Source organism: Daphnia magna, unplaced genomic scaffold (assembly GCF_020631705.1).
Source record: "Daphnia magna isolate NIES unplaced genomic scaffold, ASM2063170v1.1 Dm_contigs083, whole genome shotgun sequence".
NCBI lineage: Eukaryota > Metazoa > Arthropoda > Branchiopoda > Diplostraca > Daphniidae > Daphnia > Daphnia magna.
This window is the reverse complement of record NW_025533121.1, coordinates 371778-388153: the sequence shown is the minus strand read 5'-3', so window position 1 is coordinate 388153 and position 16376 is coordinate 371778. Positions and strand designations below refer to the sequence as shown.

At 38.5% G+C, this 16376-nt stretch overlaps 3 protein-coding genes across 4 annotated transcripts; 2 read left to right on the top strand and 1 right to left on the bottom strand.

Annotated features, from left to right (window-relative positions):
• The first annotated feature begins 382 nt into the window (after positions 1-382).
• LOC123477536 (S-adenosylmethionine sensor upstream of mTORC1-like) lies at positions 383-1616 on the top strand. Its single transcript, XM_045180916.1, has 4 exons — positions 383-548; positions 657-823; positions 890-1126; positions 1183-1616. Exons 1-4 carry the CDS (start codon positions 417-419, stop codon positions 1592-1594), a joined length of 948 nt encoding a protein of 315 aa, XP_045036851.1. The 5' UTR covers positions 383-416; the 3' UTR covers positions 1595-1616.
• Positions 1612-7874, bottom strand: LOC123477535 (dihydropyrimidinase-like). Of its 2 annotated transcripts, XM_045180914.1 has the most exons (14): positions 7717-7874; positions 7145-7231; positions 6281-6375; positions 6138-6211; positions 5970-6041; positions 5870-5908; positions 5497-5804; positions 5304-5417; positions 3990-4219; positions 3524-3860; positions 3294-3449; positions 2975-3230; positions 2773-2889; positions 1612-2266 (listed from the first exon to the last, which is right to left on the bottom strand). In XM_045180914.1, exons 2-13 carry the CDS (start codon positions 7199-7201, stop codon positions 2789-2791), a joined length of 1839 nt encoding a protein of 612 aa, XP_045036849.1. In that variant the 5' UTR covers positions 7202-7231; positions 7717-7874; the 3' UTR covers positions 1612-2266; positions 2773-2788. The 2 variants fall into 2 exon arrangements, with proteins under 2 accessions (XP_045036849.1, XP_045036850.1); XM_045180915.1 differs by lacking the exons at positions 2773-2889; positions 3990-4219 and adding an exon at positions 4365-4597 and having other exon boundaries at positions 7717-7873.
• A 2122-nt stretch (positions 7875-9996) lies between these two features.
• LOC123477561 lies at positions 9997-13338 on the top strand. The gene is made up of 6 exons (XM_045180942.1): positions 9997-10734; positions 10795-10912; positions 10975-11497; positions 11559-11765; positions 11872-12561; positions 13269-13338. The coding sequence occupies exons 3-6, from the start codon at positions 11439-11441 to the stop codon at positions 13336-13338; spliced, it is 1026 nt and encodes a 341-aa protein (XP_045036877.1). The 5' UTR covers positions 9997-10734; positions 10795-10912; positions 10975-11438.
• The last annotated feature ends 3038 nt before the right edge of the window (positions 13339-16376 follow it).

The following is a 16376-nucleotide window of genomic DNA, read 5'->3' as shown; positions in this document are numbered from 1 at the left end:
AAATTGAAGCACATGGTAAAATGTGGAAAAACCATGTAAGAAATTGCCATGGAAACGAGACAATCATTAGTTAGCTCGCATCCTTACATCAGTGTGTGCTGGGAATACTTGCCGTTAGGCATAGCCAAGAATTTTACAAAGTTTTATAATTTTTTGACTCTCCTACATAACCACTAGCTAATCAAATTTGTAATTTAAATTATTTTCATTCGCTAACGTAGCGAAAGTGTGGAAACCCTGTTGAGACATACAGACCGACGAAATGCGGTAAAGGGATTCCTCTCAGCGTGAACCAACCAGGGTTCTATGACTCTGGTTGCCAGGTAACGCGTCATCGCCATAGGAGGTATTCGAGTTTACAGGCCTTAAGCATTAAGTAGGCCTTGGTAAACGTTACGAAACTGAATTTTGTCGGCATGTCAAATGATGGAAAAAATCTGGCTGATATTGTTAAAAATGTGCACAGGCGATTGCGCCAAGAATTGTATAAAACTGGGGACTTGGAATCTGTCTGGATTAATCATTGTAGAAATGTGCCATGTTTAAAGGTACAATTACGTTTCTATGTTAAGAATAAAATTTGCGTAAACTTTCAAGTGCTTCGTGCAAAATCGTACTTATTTTGGTTAATTTTTAAAAAAATAATATTGCTAAAGAAATATGCAAGCAGCATGCATAAACTTGCAACTGAACATTGGGAACAACTTGGAGTTTCTAATCCAGCCACATCAAGAATCAACTGGACTTGGTCTTTTCTCCAATATTACTTCTTTTCTGGTGGTTTGCAACAGCACAGACAGAAATCCAATTCAGATACTGAGTGGTAAATTCTTGATAAAGTTCAATATTGTAAAAAATTAAATTCTATGTTTATATTGCCTCACAAAAGGCCTAAATTGATATTGAATGAGTCAAAAGTAGCAGTATTAGATGTGGGAAGCTGCTACAACCCATTTGGAGAATATGAAGAGCTTGATGTTCTGTCAATAGATCTGTGTCCAGCCCTTGAATCGGTTTACCAGTGTGACTTTCTTAACATCCCTCTTGGAAAAACAACGGTGATTGATGGCCAAAGTGTATTGAGTTTGGCAACCAACCAATTCCATTGCATAGGTATACTTTGCATGTAGGTTTCCTGCATGTGATTTGGAGCTGTATAGTAATATATTGTTATTGCTCTAGTTTTTTCCTTTTGCTGGAATATTTTCCCTCTCCAAGTCAACGATGGACTTGCTGTGAGAAAGCCCACCTGCTTTTGCTAAGAGAAGGAATACTCATAATCATCACTCCTGATTCTAAAGCAGCTCACTCAAACTCAAAAGTTATGAGGAGTTGGCGAGAAGCTCTTAGTGCCATCGGATTTAAGCGCATCAAGTACGAAAAGCTGCAACATGCTCATTGTATGGCCTTCCGTAAAAATTCGGTTGAGTCTGTACTAAAAGCCGAAGACCGTGAACTTTTAGCATCAAAAATGTATATCCCGCAGGATTTTTACAACCCCAGTGATTCAGAGAACGAGGAAAAGGACGAAATCAAGTTTACAGAAGCAGAACTTGCCGAAGGATTCACTAACTTGCCTTTGTTTGATGAATGAATTTTTAAAAAATTTGATACAACCAATTACTTTTTTATTCAACGAAACTTAGCAAAACGTGCTCATACACAAAAAAGAGGAGATAGATTCGAGAAAGGGTGAAATCCTGAACGACGTTGCTTGTGTTATCTTTTTTTTAGGGTGTAGCACACGCAAAAAAGGTTACCGCGCAAAGAAAATCAGACCACGATTCAGTGAACAATAGGCCTCTAGGCTAACAGAGTAGGCATAGAAAAGAAAAGAAAAAAAAACACGTCTTGTGCGGTTCACGTAGGTTACCATGAAATACTAGAAAACAAGCAAATTCAGCTTTCAATAGGGTTCATATTCCATAAAAGATCAACATGGATCGAACAAAACAGCCGTACAATGCAAGTGATGTAAGTTAACGAAGGTCTGAGAGTATTGGGAAACAGGCAGATGACAACGGTAAAAGAAAAAATATATATAGAAAACAAAGAAAAAAAAGGTAAAGGTAATAAAACAAAAGAAAAAAAAAAACCCTTAGAATTGATTAAATGCTTAAAAGGGAATCATAATCGGTCGAAGCTGCATGTAAAATTCCACTAGAGATTATCTACCAAAAAGGTCCTGAAGACTTGCCGCCTGGCGGGTTTTTTACTTGGATCGAATTTTTTTTGCCCTTTGCTTCTTCTTCCACGTCAGCCATACCTGGTAATCACAATTAAAAGAGAAAGTTAGGAAAATTGAATTGTCTAACGTAAGACATGGCTTTAAGCCGAACTGTTAACGAATGATGTTGAAAATTCTCTCGTGGAAGTATGCAAGACAAAAAAAACAAATAAACAAACAAACAGACACACAAATCAATAAAAACGATTGATACTAGTTGCGAACAGGTGAGGTTGGTGGCATTACTAGGTACCTAGTTTTAACAAGTAAGAATCGGTGCGGCTGATATCTTCCATACAACTATTTCCATTACAGCCGCTTTTGTTACGGTTTACCAAAATAGACTATACTTTTAAAATAAAAGTGGCAATAATTGGGACGTTACACAAAGGAAAAAGCCGCGGCAATTTCTATATGTCAAAACTAGGTAAAAAACATAACTAGGTTGCCGCCAATGTGAGACGTTAACTCGGACAGTACATTGCAACGAAACAGAAGCCAAGCAGACAAGACAGGCTATTCGATTTTCATCTATAATGATGAACCTGTATGGCTGTGAAGTTATCGTGTATTAGAGCGACTACCACAGGCCGGTAGAATGGCCCCCGGTGGTGCTTTGACTCTAATTGTCGAGCGTTTGTTGTCCGATTCGTCCGCCGGATCTGAATTGGTGTCAGCATCAGTATTTCTTTTTGTTCTCTACTTTGCACTGTACAGATGAAATGGGAAAAAAAGTTCATAGTTTACTTGGATATTCAGAGCTGAGAGAGAAGGTGGTGTCCTGCATATTTCGGCCGCCGGAGCTAGTCGGCGGACGAGTGAAATGCTGATGAGAAGCGAAATGGTGATCGGCTGCAGCGACAACCTCTTCTCCACCGTTGACCGATGACAAGTTGAGTTCTAAGGCCTCGCCGTTGCTAGTAGCTTGTGGGACGACGGGAACCATAGTGTTACGCACGGCTACAATACGGCCTTCCCGTTCCACTTTGATCAACTGGTGAACCTGTTAGGAAATTCAAAGTTACTAACTTAGTAGAAGAAAAATGTTATAAAAATAAAATGATACCTTTTCACGCTCAGTGACAGCCTCATAAACAAATGGCGCGAATGGTGAAGTAGGAATGAAAGATCCGTAACCTTGAACAGCCTTCACCTGGCCCTCGTCAACAGTCACACGACCATTGGCAATCACGTATTCAGGCCCACCTCGGCAGGTTATTCCCTAATAATGTTGTTGAACAAATTAATTGTTAGTAAATCTGCTAATTTCATTAGGAATGAAAATAGTAAATGAACCTCAAAAATGTTGAAATCCACAGCCGAGTGATGAGTTGCTGCCGATATGGTATGCTCCAGTTTTGGATCCCAAATGACGATATCAGCATCTGATCCAACTGCAATGCATCCCTTTTTAGGGTACATGTTAAAAATCTTTGCCGCATTCATCGATGTGACTGCCACGAAGCGAGTTGGGTCCATTTTGCCGGAAACGACGCCCTTCTCCCAGATCAGCGACATCCTTTCTTCAACGCCGTTAACGCCATTTGGAATCTTAGTAAAATCACCTTTGCCCATTTCCTTTTGAGCAGACGAGAAAGTGCAGTGGTCCGTTCCAGTCAATTGCAAATCATCACTAGAATCAACAATCAAATCAATCGTTCAAATTTCCCGACAAGTACCATTTCCATTTCAACCCTTCCCAGTGCTTTGCAAGCCCTGCTGCCCCCCCACCACCACCAATCGGATTTTCACAAATTTCCACCTTGAAAGTAAATCCATTAATATTTGGGGAGTTTCAGGGTCGGGACGGAGCGGTGGGCTGGTTAAATAGGCTGCCCCGTGACTCCACGAGCCCATGTCGCATTGAGCCGCCGTCGCTAAAGCAGCAGCCGTCACTTCGCCGTAGACGATCAGCCCTTGGCCTCGCTTGTCTGCCAGCAAGCGGGCACTACCCGCGCCGGTCATTTTCACGATGTATAGAGGACAGTTCACCTATTCACACAACAACGTTCAGCCAGTTAGCAGAATCCGTTGAAGGATTCCTACCGAACCGTCCGTCCAGAAACCCATTCAACATTGGTAAGCGGCCCGAATTCATCATGTGCAGAGCGGACGTTTTTATGATGGGGTAATTTACTTAGCCAATAGATCCATCAAATAATCGGGTGTGGTAGAGTCTGGCCGAAGCGGAGGACCCATTACGTGAGCCGCTGCATGGCGCCAGCAGGAATTCCAATAGTGCTTTCCATCTGTGGCCAGAGAAGCCGCGATCGGCTCTCCGTACACAACAATGCCCTGGCGTCGCTTTTCAGCTACGACCTCACCAGCGCTTTTCGACATCACGTGCACAATATACAGCGGACAATTTACCTAGCATAAGCGAACAAACAAATGAAAACATAAATATAAAAATAAACATGCAAAGTAAAATTTAAAAAAAAGAGAAAAAAAATAGGTAACTAAATGAAACTGGTCATTCTGGTTCCATAAACAACAGACAAATAGAACAAAAGAGAAAATTCTAATCAAGTAAATAACAAACGAGGAAAAAATAATAGTCTAAAACTCTTCACTACTTAAAATTAAATTATAATCGTTTACAATTAGCCAAAAGATTTTGGTTGAACTGCGGGTATATGCAATAGCAAAAAAAACCCAAAAAATCTAACGTCAAACACAATTATCGGTTCTCACAAAAAATAAGTAAATAATAATTAAAATCAATCAATAAATAAAATATCAAAATAATCTAGCCCTTTTACGCATACTTTTGAACCTTTTGCTGGATTCAATAGGTATGTGGGGAAACTTTAACCGCATCAAATAAAAATTGAGCCGGCCCTTTTCCGTCTGAATGGGAAAATGCGAATTCGGCGCGTACGGTTGAATGGGAGTCACGGTTGGACGGCCCGGCTGATGCCGGATTAGAGCTAACTGATAATATGTTTGCGACGACATAAAATATCAAATACACTTGTAAGTTGCAACGTATCTACTGACTTAAACGTGTACGGTAATTTATCCAAAAAAGATGAAAAAATAAAAAATAAAATAAAATAAATAGATAAAATGGAACCTGGTTGGCTAAAACGCAGGCGCGGTTTACAGCTTCGGCTTCCACTTCTTCCGGTCGAGACATTTCATGACCCTCGGGTCCAGTGACACCAGCGGCCAATAATTTCTTGCAATTCTGTTGAGATGCACGTGATAAATGAGATAAGAAAAACTGAGCAGGTGGAGACATAAGAGTCGTTCCGGGTGCTCCTCACCTCTTTGATGATATCGCCGTTTTCGGCATGCACCTGCGCAACGGCTCCTAATTGCTTGCATCTCTCGAAGGCTTCAAATAACTCTGTATCGTCTAACTGCCACAGATCTTTGTAGGCCATAAACATTTTAAAGGAGTTAATGCCATGATCTCGGCAAAGCTCTTCCATCTCTTGTTGCACTTCCGGTGACCACCAGGTGACTGCCACGTGCAATGCATAGTCACAGGCTACTTTTTCGTCGGCCCGCTCACGCCATTGCTTGTAGGCTTCGATCAGCGATTGTCCCTTGCTTGGGATTACAAAGTCAACTACAATGGCAAGCAAAAGTTAAATGATATTTCCCTAGAAATTAAGGGCTCTAAATGAAAAATACTTATGGTGGTGGTTCCTCCAGCCAGGGCAGCTCGCGTGCCTACGACACAAAAATTTAAAATGAAAATGGTGATTTAAAGCCCATCAATCGATCGACGTACCAGTGTAAAAATCGTCTGCCGTCGTCGTTCCCATAAAGGGTAACTGGAGATGTGTGTGGGTGTCAATGCCTCCTAAAAAGGCAAAGAGAAAAGAACAAATAGTTTTTAAAACGAGAAAGTCTACCAACATTTGAAAGAGCGAAGCTGATGCATGACACCTTAACGAACCTGGAATGACATACTTTCCCCTGGCATCAATCAGTCTACTTCCGCCAGGAACAATTAAATTGTTTCCAACTTGCCTAGGGAAGTCATAAAAGATAACATTAAAAACGTAAATGTCAGCTAAAGCCATTTGACGCTCAACTCACTTAATGATACCCTCCTCGATATAAACATCTGCATCTTGGATGCCATCACCATTGACGACTTTGCCGTTCTTAATCAAAAGTCTATTCTGGGCGCTCTGCAAAAAATCAATAATAATTTGAAAAAAAATCAATCAATTTGTTTTTGAAAATAGTTTTACAAAAATTTTAACATATCCTATTTCATGGCAAAAAGAAATGTATATTTTCGAAATAGACCACCCTCGGAGAGTATTGAATTTCCTTTATTCTGTAGGGGAGACGATAGTTAGGTTTCTACGAGGGAGGTGAAACGAATTAAGCGAATCAGTGGTCTACGAGAAAAATATTTTTAAAAGAAATTTCTCCCAACGTTCAACTCTAAACCACAGAAAAAAAGGGCAATAGAAAATGCAGAGTCACGATTCCTCCCCCTATTAACACCACGCAGGTTTTTTTTGTAGTCTTTCAGTCAAAAACACCATTTCTCTTTTCCCGAAATGTGTACAAAAACCACGTTCAAACAGAAATTGAATTTCAAAATAGCTTGGGGCAGAAAAGAAACTAGGATTCCAGCAGTAGAGCGTCAAACAGGTTTGGCAACCTCATTACATCTACATAGTCATAGAGCATGAGTGCAGATACTCTAAACGGGTTGTCAAACCCCAATTTTACTCCCGTTACAAGAGCATGCGCACGGCGCACTCCCAAATAATAAACATACTTGAATATTTATCTATAAATATTTTTTCTCTTATCATTTCTTCATTTTTTTTCTTCTTCTCTTTTTTCTTCTTCTTTGTTTTTTTTTTCGGGGAAAGCGTTATTTGAGTTAAGTTAACATCTGGTTCTAATTTTATGGAATATTTGAAATTAAGACTTTGTTACCTGCAAATGGATAGGAACTTTGCGAACGGGCGTTGTGGATTGAGCCCTGGCCGCCATTGCGTCGTTTTCTGGTTGGTCGTCTCGAGTCTGTAAGGATAATAAAAGCGCCAATCGTTAGTCAGACGCACACTCTCCGGGCTGCCGGGACTGCCATCGCTGTCCCGTTCATGACGTCATGGATCAATACACCACACGGATATTGCAGTATTTTTTTTTTCTTTTTCGCTCGTTAAACCTACGCGTCTGATGGAAATTTTCTTCTATCGAGAAACCGCAATAATCAACACCTTTCTGCAACGCTAGAGTAACCAGCCCACCCATGAAAATTCTGGTAGTCGTAACCGTGATTTGAGCTTTCGTGTAAAATAAAAAAAGAACCGCCTTTTTGTGAATGTGGTTGTTGCAAATGTAACCGACCAGAAAATGAAAAACAATCGTGTAACAACGTGAAGGAGAACAATGCAAAGCAAGGCTCAATTTAAACGAGAAACCCTGGTGAGAGTGAGTGACTGGTAAGTGAGTGAGAGAGAGATGACGAGATTTCTATGTTCAGTTCTAAAGGGAGAACTTACCAAACTCAAAAACACACACAAACACACAAGCACGAGATGAGATGAGAAGGAGACTAAGACAGAACAGAGCTCTTGCCTGAAGCTGAGTGTAGTCACACGGAGAAATGGAACCCAAAGAGGAAGGAACTTTCTTTTTTCTTGTCGACTCGTGTTTAACGGCAAGCGAACTCATCTAGTGGCAGAATGTGAAACTATTTCTCTTTCAATACCCGCAATTGTTTTTCGGTTGAGGTGGGGGCACAATTTTAGACGTAACTTTCTAACTTACCACTTTGTCTACAGTGGCTTAGGTAGTTGACAATGTTCCACCTCCCTCCTTTCGGGTTCAAAAAGTAAAACATATTAGTTTTCGAGAATCCCGAAAGAGACTCCATGCCGACTACTATGTCATATTCCATGTCTGTAAAGAATTCTTTCTCGAGAGGGTATTATTACTTGAACAGTATATGGACCATCATCATTCACACCTTTTCTTTAAACATTCACCACGTCTTTTTTCCCAAAATATATTCTTTGGTGCGCTCGTGCTTTACTGTTTTTGCTTACATGTACCATTCCGTTTGAATTTACGTGATTGACAAGACTTCAGCAACGGATGTTGAGCGACCATATGGTCGGAGAATTGTGCGAGATATTCCTATCATCCCAAAGCTTTTACTAGACACCCTCTCCCCTTTCTCGGCAAAAATGTGGGCCTATGTCTGGTACTCTCGTGATTCTCTTGGTCTGGCTACCTATTTTTCAGTTTCCGACATCTGTTCTAGGTTTTCCCTTTTCTTGCCCATATTCCAGCATTTCATGGTAGAAAAAATTATATTTCTCATCTTTTGCTTCGAGAGGATGTATGTAGTTGTTTAAATTATTTTCTCTCGCTTTGTTTCTTCAGTTTTTCTGGTTTTGAAAGAATTTAATAAATAATAGAATTTGTAGAAAAAATTATATTTCTCATCTTTTGCTTTGAGAGGATGTACGTAGTTGTTTAAATTATTTTCTCTCGCTTTGTTTCTTCAGTTTTTCTGGTTTTGAAGTAGAGGAAGTCAATGAAAAACTCTCATTGGGGAAGTTTGTTTAGTTCAGAAAGCCGTCACGTGAACAGCCGTAGGCGACTTCTAGACCTCCAACTAACAAAGAAACAATGTTTCCCGTTGCAGCCATTATTAACACTCATGGTACTATTAACAAAATTCCTTTAGTTCTTAAAGATGCAACCCCTTCGTCCTTCAGCGGGAACAAAAAACAAAGAAATCCTTTTTTAAACGAAAAACAAAACAAAAAAGGGTGGCCCAGTGCACAGCCTGTGATGCAATTGAGAAGGAAGGTACTCGTTCATCGGGAGCGGAAACTACGAATTGCTCCGAATAAGCTAGTCGCTTTCCTTCTGACATCCTTGGATTGTTTTCAGAATGAACAGGAAAAGAAATAAATTTACAATATACAACCTGGCCGTATTCCGATGCGAAGGTGGCATTCGTTTTGAAGGTTTTCAGAGCTTCTCGCAGTCACTTACTTCTTCTTTTGCCTTGGAATGTAAAAATAATTATAATAATAAAAATAGATGATAATAAAATAAAATGAATCATCATTATCGTTATGCTTAGTTGCTTACTATTCCAGCAAATTGCAACCTAAAGTGGGGGTTGTCAACTCGAAAAAATATTCGTACACCCCAATATTTTTAAGCAAAAAATACAAAAAATACAAAAAAATATGTAAAAATATACAAGAGTATATCATAATTAGAAATTCGCAATAGTTATACTTAATATATTGAAATTGTCATACGGGCGCAATTATGATCCTAACGGAAATAGGTAAAATAGACCACGAACGGATGCTGAGTTGTAAGTTTTCAAAATGGTCGAAAATCTCGATTGTGGCAGAGTAATAGAATACTGGTGTAGCCACGCTTATGGCGGGCCCTCCCATTGCCTTTTTGGCCTGAAAGTCTTTCTGGCCCGTAACGAAAGCGCCACAGCGGCTGTGTTGTGAACTTGTGATGTATTACGTTTTCGCTATGTTTTCGCTCATTTTCGTCGTCTGTACTTCAGAAAGTAAACAAAAAGTGGCTAAATTAATTAGTTTGAAAAAATGTATGTATAAACATATGGGTTGTTATAACAATAACAACCCTTAAAACTCAATTCATAGGTGGCGTTACGGTTAAGGGACACTTAAATCGATATCTTGCCTCATTTTCTCACAATCGATACGCGAAACTTGCAGCAACTTTTGGGAAAAAATCCGAGAGGGGGAGTTAACATGGCCGTGGCTACACCAGTATTCTATTACTCTGATTGTGTTAAGGCAGCCTAAAATTAACACAGGCTTCTTATGGAGACCCTTTTTAAATTAAATCATTAAGTGAGAAATAACTAGTCTTTTCTATTTATTTTTTTTTCTGATAAGTCATCATTCTAGCTAGTACCTTGTTTTTTTTTATTCCTGAAAAACTATGGTATATATTTTAATTTAATTTTTTTCCGGGATTGTTTACATAAGTTCGTCGGCTAGTCTCAGTTTCAAATTAGTCTGCCGCCATTCTCATCTGTCAATATTTTAGTTTGTTCTCTTTGCCACAGACATGGCTACTAGTCAAAGTATTGAGTTATACCGTCTGTCACCATATTGTAGAGCATTAGTCCCCAAAGAGCAAAAGCTATACATTGAAAAACTTATTGCTATAGATTCTGACGATCCTTATCTTTTCCCATCGGAGTTGTGGAAAAGCAGTGGCTTTCCTAATTTAAAAGAGCACGACGTTTTCCAGTACTGCGTTGCTAAACATAGCAAAAGCACAGGATTACAATTATGTGCCTATAAAGCCATTAGAGATGCTGAACAGTATGTCAGTTGTGGATGGGTTAAGGACATATTCCGTGTGACATTGAGCAATTCTATAGTGATTGTAAGTTGTAGAGTACACCATTCTCAATCTATAAGAAAATCTCTACTGAATCCTTGGGCTGCAATTAAAAATGACATGTCGATTATATGTTCAAGCTGTGACTGTGAAGCTGGGTATGTGTGTTTATAATATTTTATATTACCTTTGTTATAACAATAATGTGTTATATTTAGACTTGGTGGTGTGTGTTCACACGTAGGTGCAATGTTGTAAAAGATCATAGCAGTTAACAACTTGCCATGTACATCACAAGAAAACAGATGGATTGATACATCAAATAGAAATGATTTGGTATGCTATATATTGAAATTTTTAAAAAGTGTATCGCATAATTTTTGTTTCTTCATTAACAGAAACTCTTCAAACAACTAAGTGGCATGAATGACACTATTTACAAATCCAAGTACCACGGTAGCAAAAACAAGACTAAGCTTTACGACTCAGCATCAATACCACTTATGACAACTGAAGAGCAGAGTGAGTATGAGAAAGTCCTATTGAAGAACAAAGCTGTTCAACTTCAGGTTGTGAACAAAAACGAATTCTACAAACATTTTCAACCACCTGAACTTCCAGTTGCTTTTGGCACAATATTTATAGCTTCTCTAGTAGGAAAATCCTATGTCACAGTAATGGAAGAATGTGAAGGATTGCTTAAAGGTTGCACACTAAGTGTCACAGAAGTTCAGAGTGAGAATGTAAACAGGTGTACAATAGGCCAGAAAAAAACGCAATTTTGGCAATTATTTCGAGCTGGAAGGTGTACAGCATCAAATGCTTACCCAATTTTCAATGCAAACATAAAGAAACCTGCACTATGGTTATTGAAAAGTCTTGCTACCCTGCCGAAAAAGCATTTTCAACAGAAGCTACGCGGTATGTCTTATTGTACAGCAAGTTATTTATCTCATAGGTATTCATGATCTCCTTATTTAAGGAATGGAGTTGATAATGAAAATAGGTGCATAACAAAAGGCTGCAAAATGTTAACGAAGAGAAATTTACATCATCAATTCAATGTAACTAAATGTGGATTAATAATCTCATCTGAGTTCCCGGAAGTAGCAGCTTCACCCGATGCGCTGTTTCATTGCAAGTGTCATGGCATGGGTGTAATTGAGGCAAAATGTTCCTGGAAACATAGGTATTTCAACATTTGTAATTGCCACATTTCAACACTGTTTTACATAAAGCAAGAAAGTCATAGATAGACCCAATAAGTAAATAGGTTTTCCTATATGCATTTGTAGGTATGCTGTCAGTTTGAAGGAAGTTTGTACATCACATAAAGACTTTTACTTAAGCTATGATGAAGAAACACAAGTATTTAATCTGAAAAAGAATCACCCATACTACTATCAAGTTCAGCAGCAGCTCCTTGTAACTAAGCGTAAATTTGCGTTATTCATGGTCTACATTGAAAATGACGTCGCTGTGGTATATGTGCCTCAAGACATACTATTGTGCAACGAGATAAGAATACGATCTCAATTTTACTTCAGAGAAGTACTACTACCTCAACTAGTTAGCGATTATTTTTACGCTAGTCACCAAGTTGTAACTATGATGGAAGAACATTCTGTGATCGAAGTCAATACGCCTGTTAGTAATTCACAAGCCTGTGCATCACAGTCACCAGTATTTCAAGCACAGTATGCGCATAATAATGTTGAAACTGCAATGACAAACCTAATTGAAAATGAAGCCACGGTTGGACATGTTAATATGGAGGAAGATATAAACGTCCAGACAGGAAATCAAACAGCATTGAATACTTCACATTCCTTTTACTGCATTTGCCAACAACATCTACCTGGGAAGGAAACTGTTATTTGCAGGAATGTAAACTGCATTATAAAGGTATTTCACAAATGCTGCATCATACCGCAGAGAATACGATTTGGCACTTCCCTAGCAAGACAAGTTTTCTCTAATCCAAAAACGATTAATACAGAGTTGTAGATCTTTTTACGCTGATCATTTTTAATATAGGGTTTAGGGTGTGCAAATGAGCGGGAGTGTCCGTAAAACGCGTACAAAGTTTCAAGTTTTACGGAACTGACGCGCTGCCCGAGCCGGCCAGAAGGGGGGTTGGGCGGGGGGATTGCGCGTACCCATGGGAGAGGGGACAGTGAAGGGGGGGTTTACCTGAGCCACACCATACGGCCCCATATTTTCCCATTGCCTCGCATGTCAATGGTGGTGCAATGGTTAGCCGGATAGCCGGTGATGCGAAAGATCCGAGGTTCGAATCTCGGTAAAGTCTAGATGAACATTTCGGAAAAATTAATTGAAAATTGAAAAATATAACAGCATCTAATACTGTAATATCATGCTGCTATATGTTTCACTACATAAGTCAATGTTTTGGCTAATGGATAGCGAGTCGAAATACATAGTAAATATTTTTGTCGACATGTTAGCAAGTCTTAAAAAGTGCCTGGTCTCGATGGAAGTTGAGGATCAGTGGTAAATACTAATGGTTCTCATTATACTCATTTGGAAGCTCTGGGTCGTTTCTATCTTCTCCCCTTGTCCTCTCCACAGTCATCACGATCTTGTCGCGGTCGTGAAGATTTACCACCGATCTTCAACTTCCATCAACTACGGAATATTTTTAACAATTTTAATTTTTCAAAAAAATTAGATTTCCTAACCGATTTGATCGAGATTCGAAACTCGGATCTTTCTTTCTTTGGACCAAAGTGGATCTGTAAAAACTGTTTGTCTGATGAGAAGAAAGCAAAGAAGAGCAACGACAAAGAAAATCAAACCTCAAGCTCTGTCAATGCAAAACGCTTACCAAAGACTAATTTGGATCTCACACATACAACCCGCAAACCATTAAATTACAAAAATTAAGTAATATAAGTTATCGTTAGTGTAATATGGAATAAGAATGTGGAATACAAATTGAAATTTCGAGTGAAAATGGTATATTTGTTTCAGCACATTTTACATAGTGATACAAGTAGGGGGGACAACACTTGGCATGGCGTTTAGCAAACAACAGCAAACAGTGACTATTTTGTCAACAAATGTTTCATCGTGAGGATCAGTGCACAAATCCCGAATCTTAATTGGTCCACGTAAAATGGTAAATTTCTTTCTTATGTTTCCAATAACGCGCTCTACATGAATTCTGAGATTTGCGATGACTCTTGACTTTTCAATCTCGTCACCCTCTAACTGTAATCGAGTCCCCTTGAAAGCCGACGAACTTATGTAAACAATCCCGGAAAAAAATTAAATTAAAATATATACCATAGTTTTTCAGGAATAAAAAAAAACAAGGTACTAGCTAGAATGATGACTTATCAGAAAAAAAATAATAAATAGAAAAGACTAGTTATTTCTCACTTAATGATTTAATTTAAAAAGGGTCTCCATAAGAAGCCTGTGTTAATTTTAGGTTGCCTTACCACAATCGAGATTTTCGACCATTTTGAAAACTGACAACTCAGCATCCGTTCGTGGTCTATAGAAGAACTCTACCGTAAAAAAAGATTTACGCCGAAAAATTTAGTTTTTTGACAAAATTTTGATATGCACATATGCCTTCCAACTGTTATAGGTAATAGATGGCGCAGGTCAACAATCACATTACATCAAAGCTTATAGGGCTATTAGTATGGTCATTTTAGCTCTTATACCTAGGACAATTAGTAGCCTAATTTGAAATTTTTTTTTAGCACTATTTATACTTACTTTTTAAGGAATTTTAAAAAACCCGTACAAAATCGTACTGTGGGATCACATATAAATTTGCAATTGAAAATTTGAAAATCGGAAATGGGGGTCTAATTGTAAATATTTTATTGTTTTGAGTACATGTAATCAAACTTTAAATGTTAATAAACGTGTGTTTCAAATTTCAATGTTTTTTATGTAGATTTACAATTTTTTTGTTAATTTAGGAGTTACTCAAATCGGTTTCCGCGTCGAAATTTTTTCGCCGTGTTTAACACGGCGCTTATGGCGGTACGCGTCATCTTAAAATTAATGCTGCATATAAACGAAATAACATTAAAATTCCCAAATACTCTAGTTTTTTAGCCCATATAACCTAGTTTACTTTGTATTTATTAGATTATATGAGAATAACACAGCAGAAAAGTTATTTACATTATCCCAAATGTTTTACAACACACCGCCACAACACACCCGCCGGGTGTGTTGTAAAATTTTGGGAATTTTGAAAAAGGGTAGTTTTTCTAATGTATATACCCAGTTTGCCCATCAAATCCGCCCAGCCTACCCACTTTGGCAAATAGGACTCGGATCGCCCATGGGCGACTATTTTTGATGACAATCCGCGGGTAACCCGGGTTTTCGAGAACCGGGGCCGAGTCCTATCTATTCGTATCAACCTATTCTCAGTTAGCGACGCTAACCACTACTGCCGCTGCAACACGTACTAACTAGGTAGTACCATGGTCATAGAGGGGATGGTTCGTTCATTGCGTAGACTTTGCCCATAAGGCTTGGTCGTAAGTTTTTGAGGGATTTTAAGCAATTTCAGTTTTTTAGTTTCTCGCTAGCACAACAGAGGGTAGCACAATAGTTAAGGAAAAATCTTAAGGGAGCTGATGGGCAGCTGGAAAAGAGCTTTAAATTCAAAATGTCAAAAACGAAACCGTTGAAAAGTGTGAAGAAACAGTATTGTGTAGTTTGTGGATTGGTAAATGGAGACGAGAAAAGAAAAATCTCTGTTTTTAAAGTTGAGAATAAGTGCGTAAAGTGGCAATCAGTTATTCCTGGACTTAAAAAAACATCCAAACTGTATGTTTGTCATTTAGACGAATCCAATATTGTCAAAGGCGTTACAGTTGGGCATGACTTTTGACCTGCAAAAGATTTAGAAAAGATTTAGAAAATTGAAAAGTTATTGGCAATACAAAAAAATAATTACCCTGCAAAGTTACGACATACTTGTCTTTGCCGCTCGCATTCAGAAGTAACGTCCCGGACTTACAACATAACGGGCAGGAGGAAGTGACCTTACATGCCACTGGTATTCCTGAAAATTCAATAAACTTGTAACGAAAAGATTATTTATAACTTAAAAATGTGAATCATTACTTTGAACAGTAATTTCACGGGTGTCACAGTCAACAAAGTTGGTAGGCAACGGCTTACTGGATGAAACTGTATCCTTTATGTAAAATGTGCGTTGATGAAAGTACGTGATAAATGAAATTTTTTGTGACATGGAACACACAATTTCCTTTTGCATGTGCTACAACAAACAGCATAGTTGCTTACAGAGCTACAGCAAATAGTGCAGCAATCGAAATCAGGACATTCGGTACTTGTGGGTCCCACAATGTGGGAGCTATAGTGCCTTTTGTTGTGGTTTTTTGTTGTGTTTTTTCAAATGCCTTTCCTTGTTTCCATTCAGATAGGCAACTAACCCCCTCTGGTCTGCTGTTTTCTTCTACCATTTATCCAAGGATTTCTGCTTCGTGGAAATCTTGTATTAAGCCACCAGGTCCTGAATGAAAGTATTCGAAACTTCAGTGGAGAAGGCAGTTACTAAAAAACTAATTTAAGTAAATAAATGTAATGTTTTTTGGTATTGGATCTGCTCCTTTTGAAGTGTAGAAATTGCTTTGATTGCCTGCCACCATATTTTCCAGTAGGACTTCACTTGCCATGTAACTAGTGACAAGCAACAGTACAGTAAACCTTGTATAATTCAAATAAAAAAATTATATTACCATTCAAGCTTCCTTTGTCCTTAATATTATTTTTC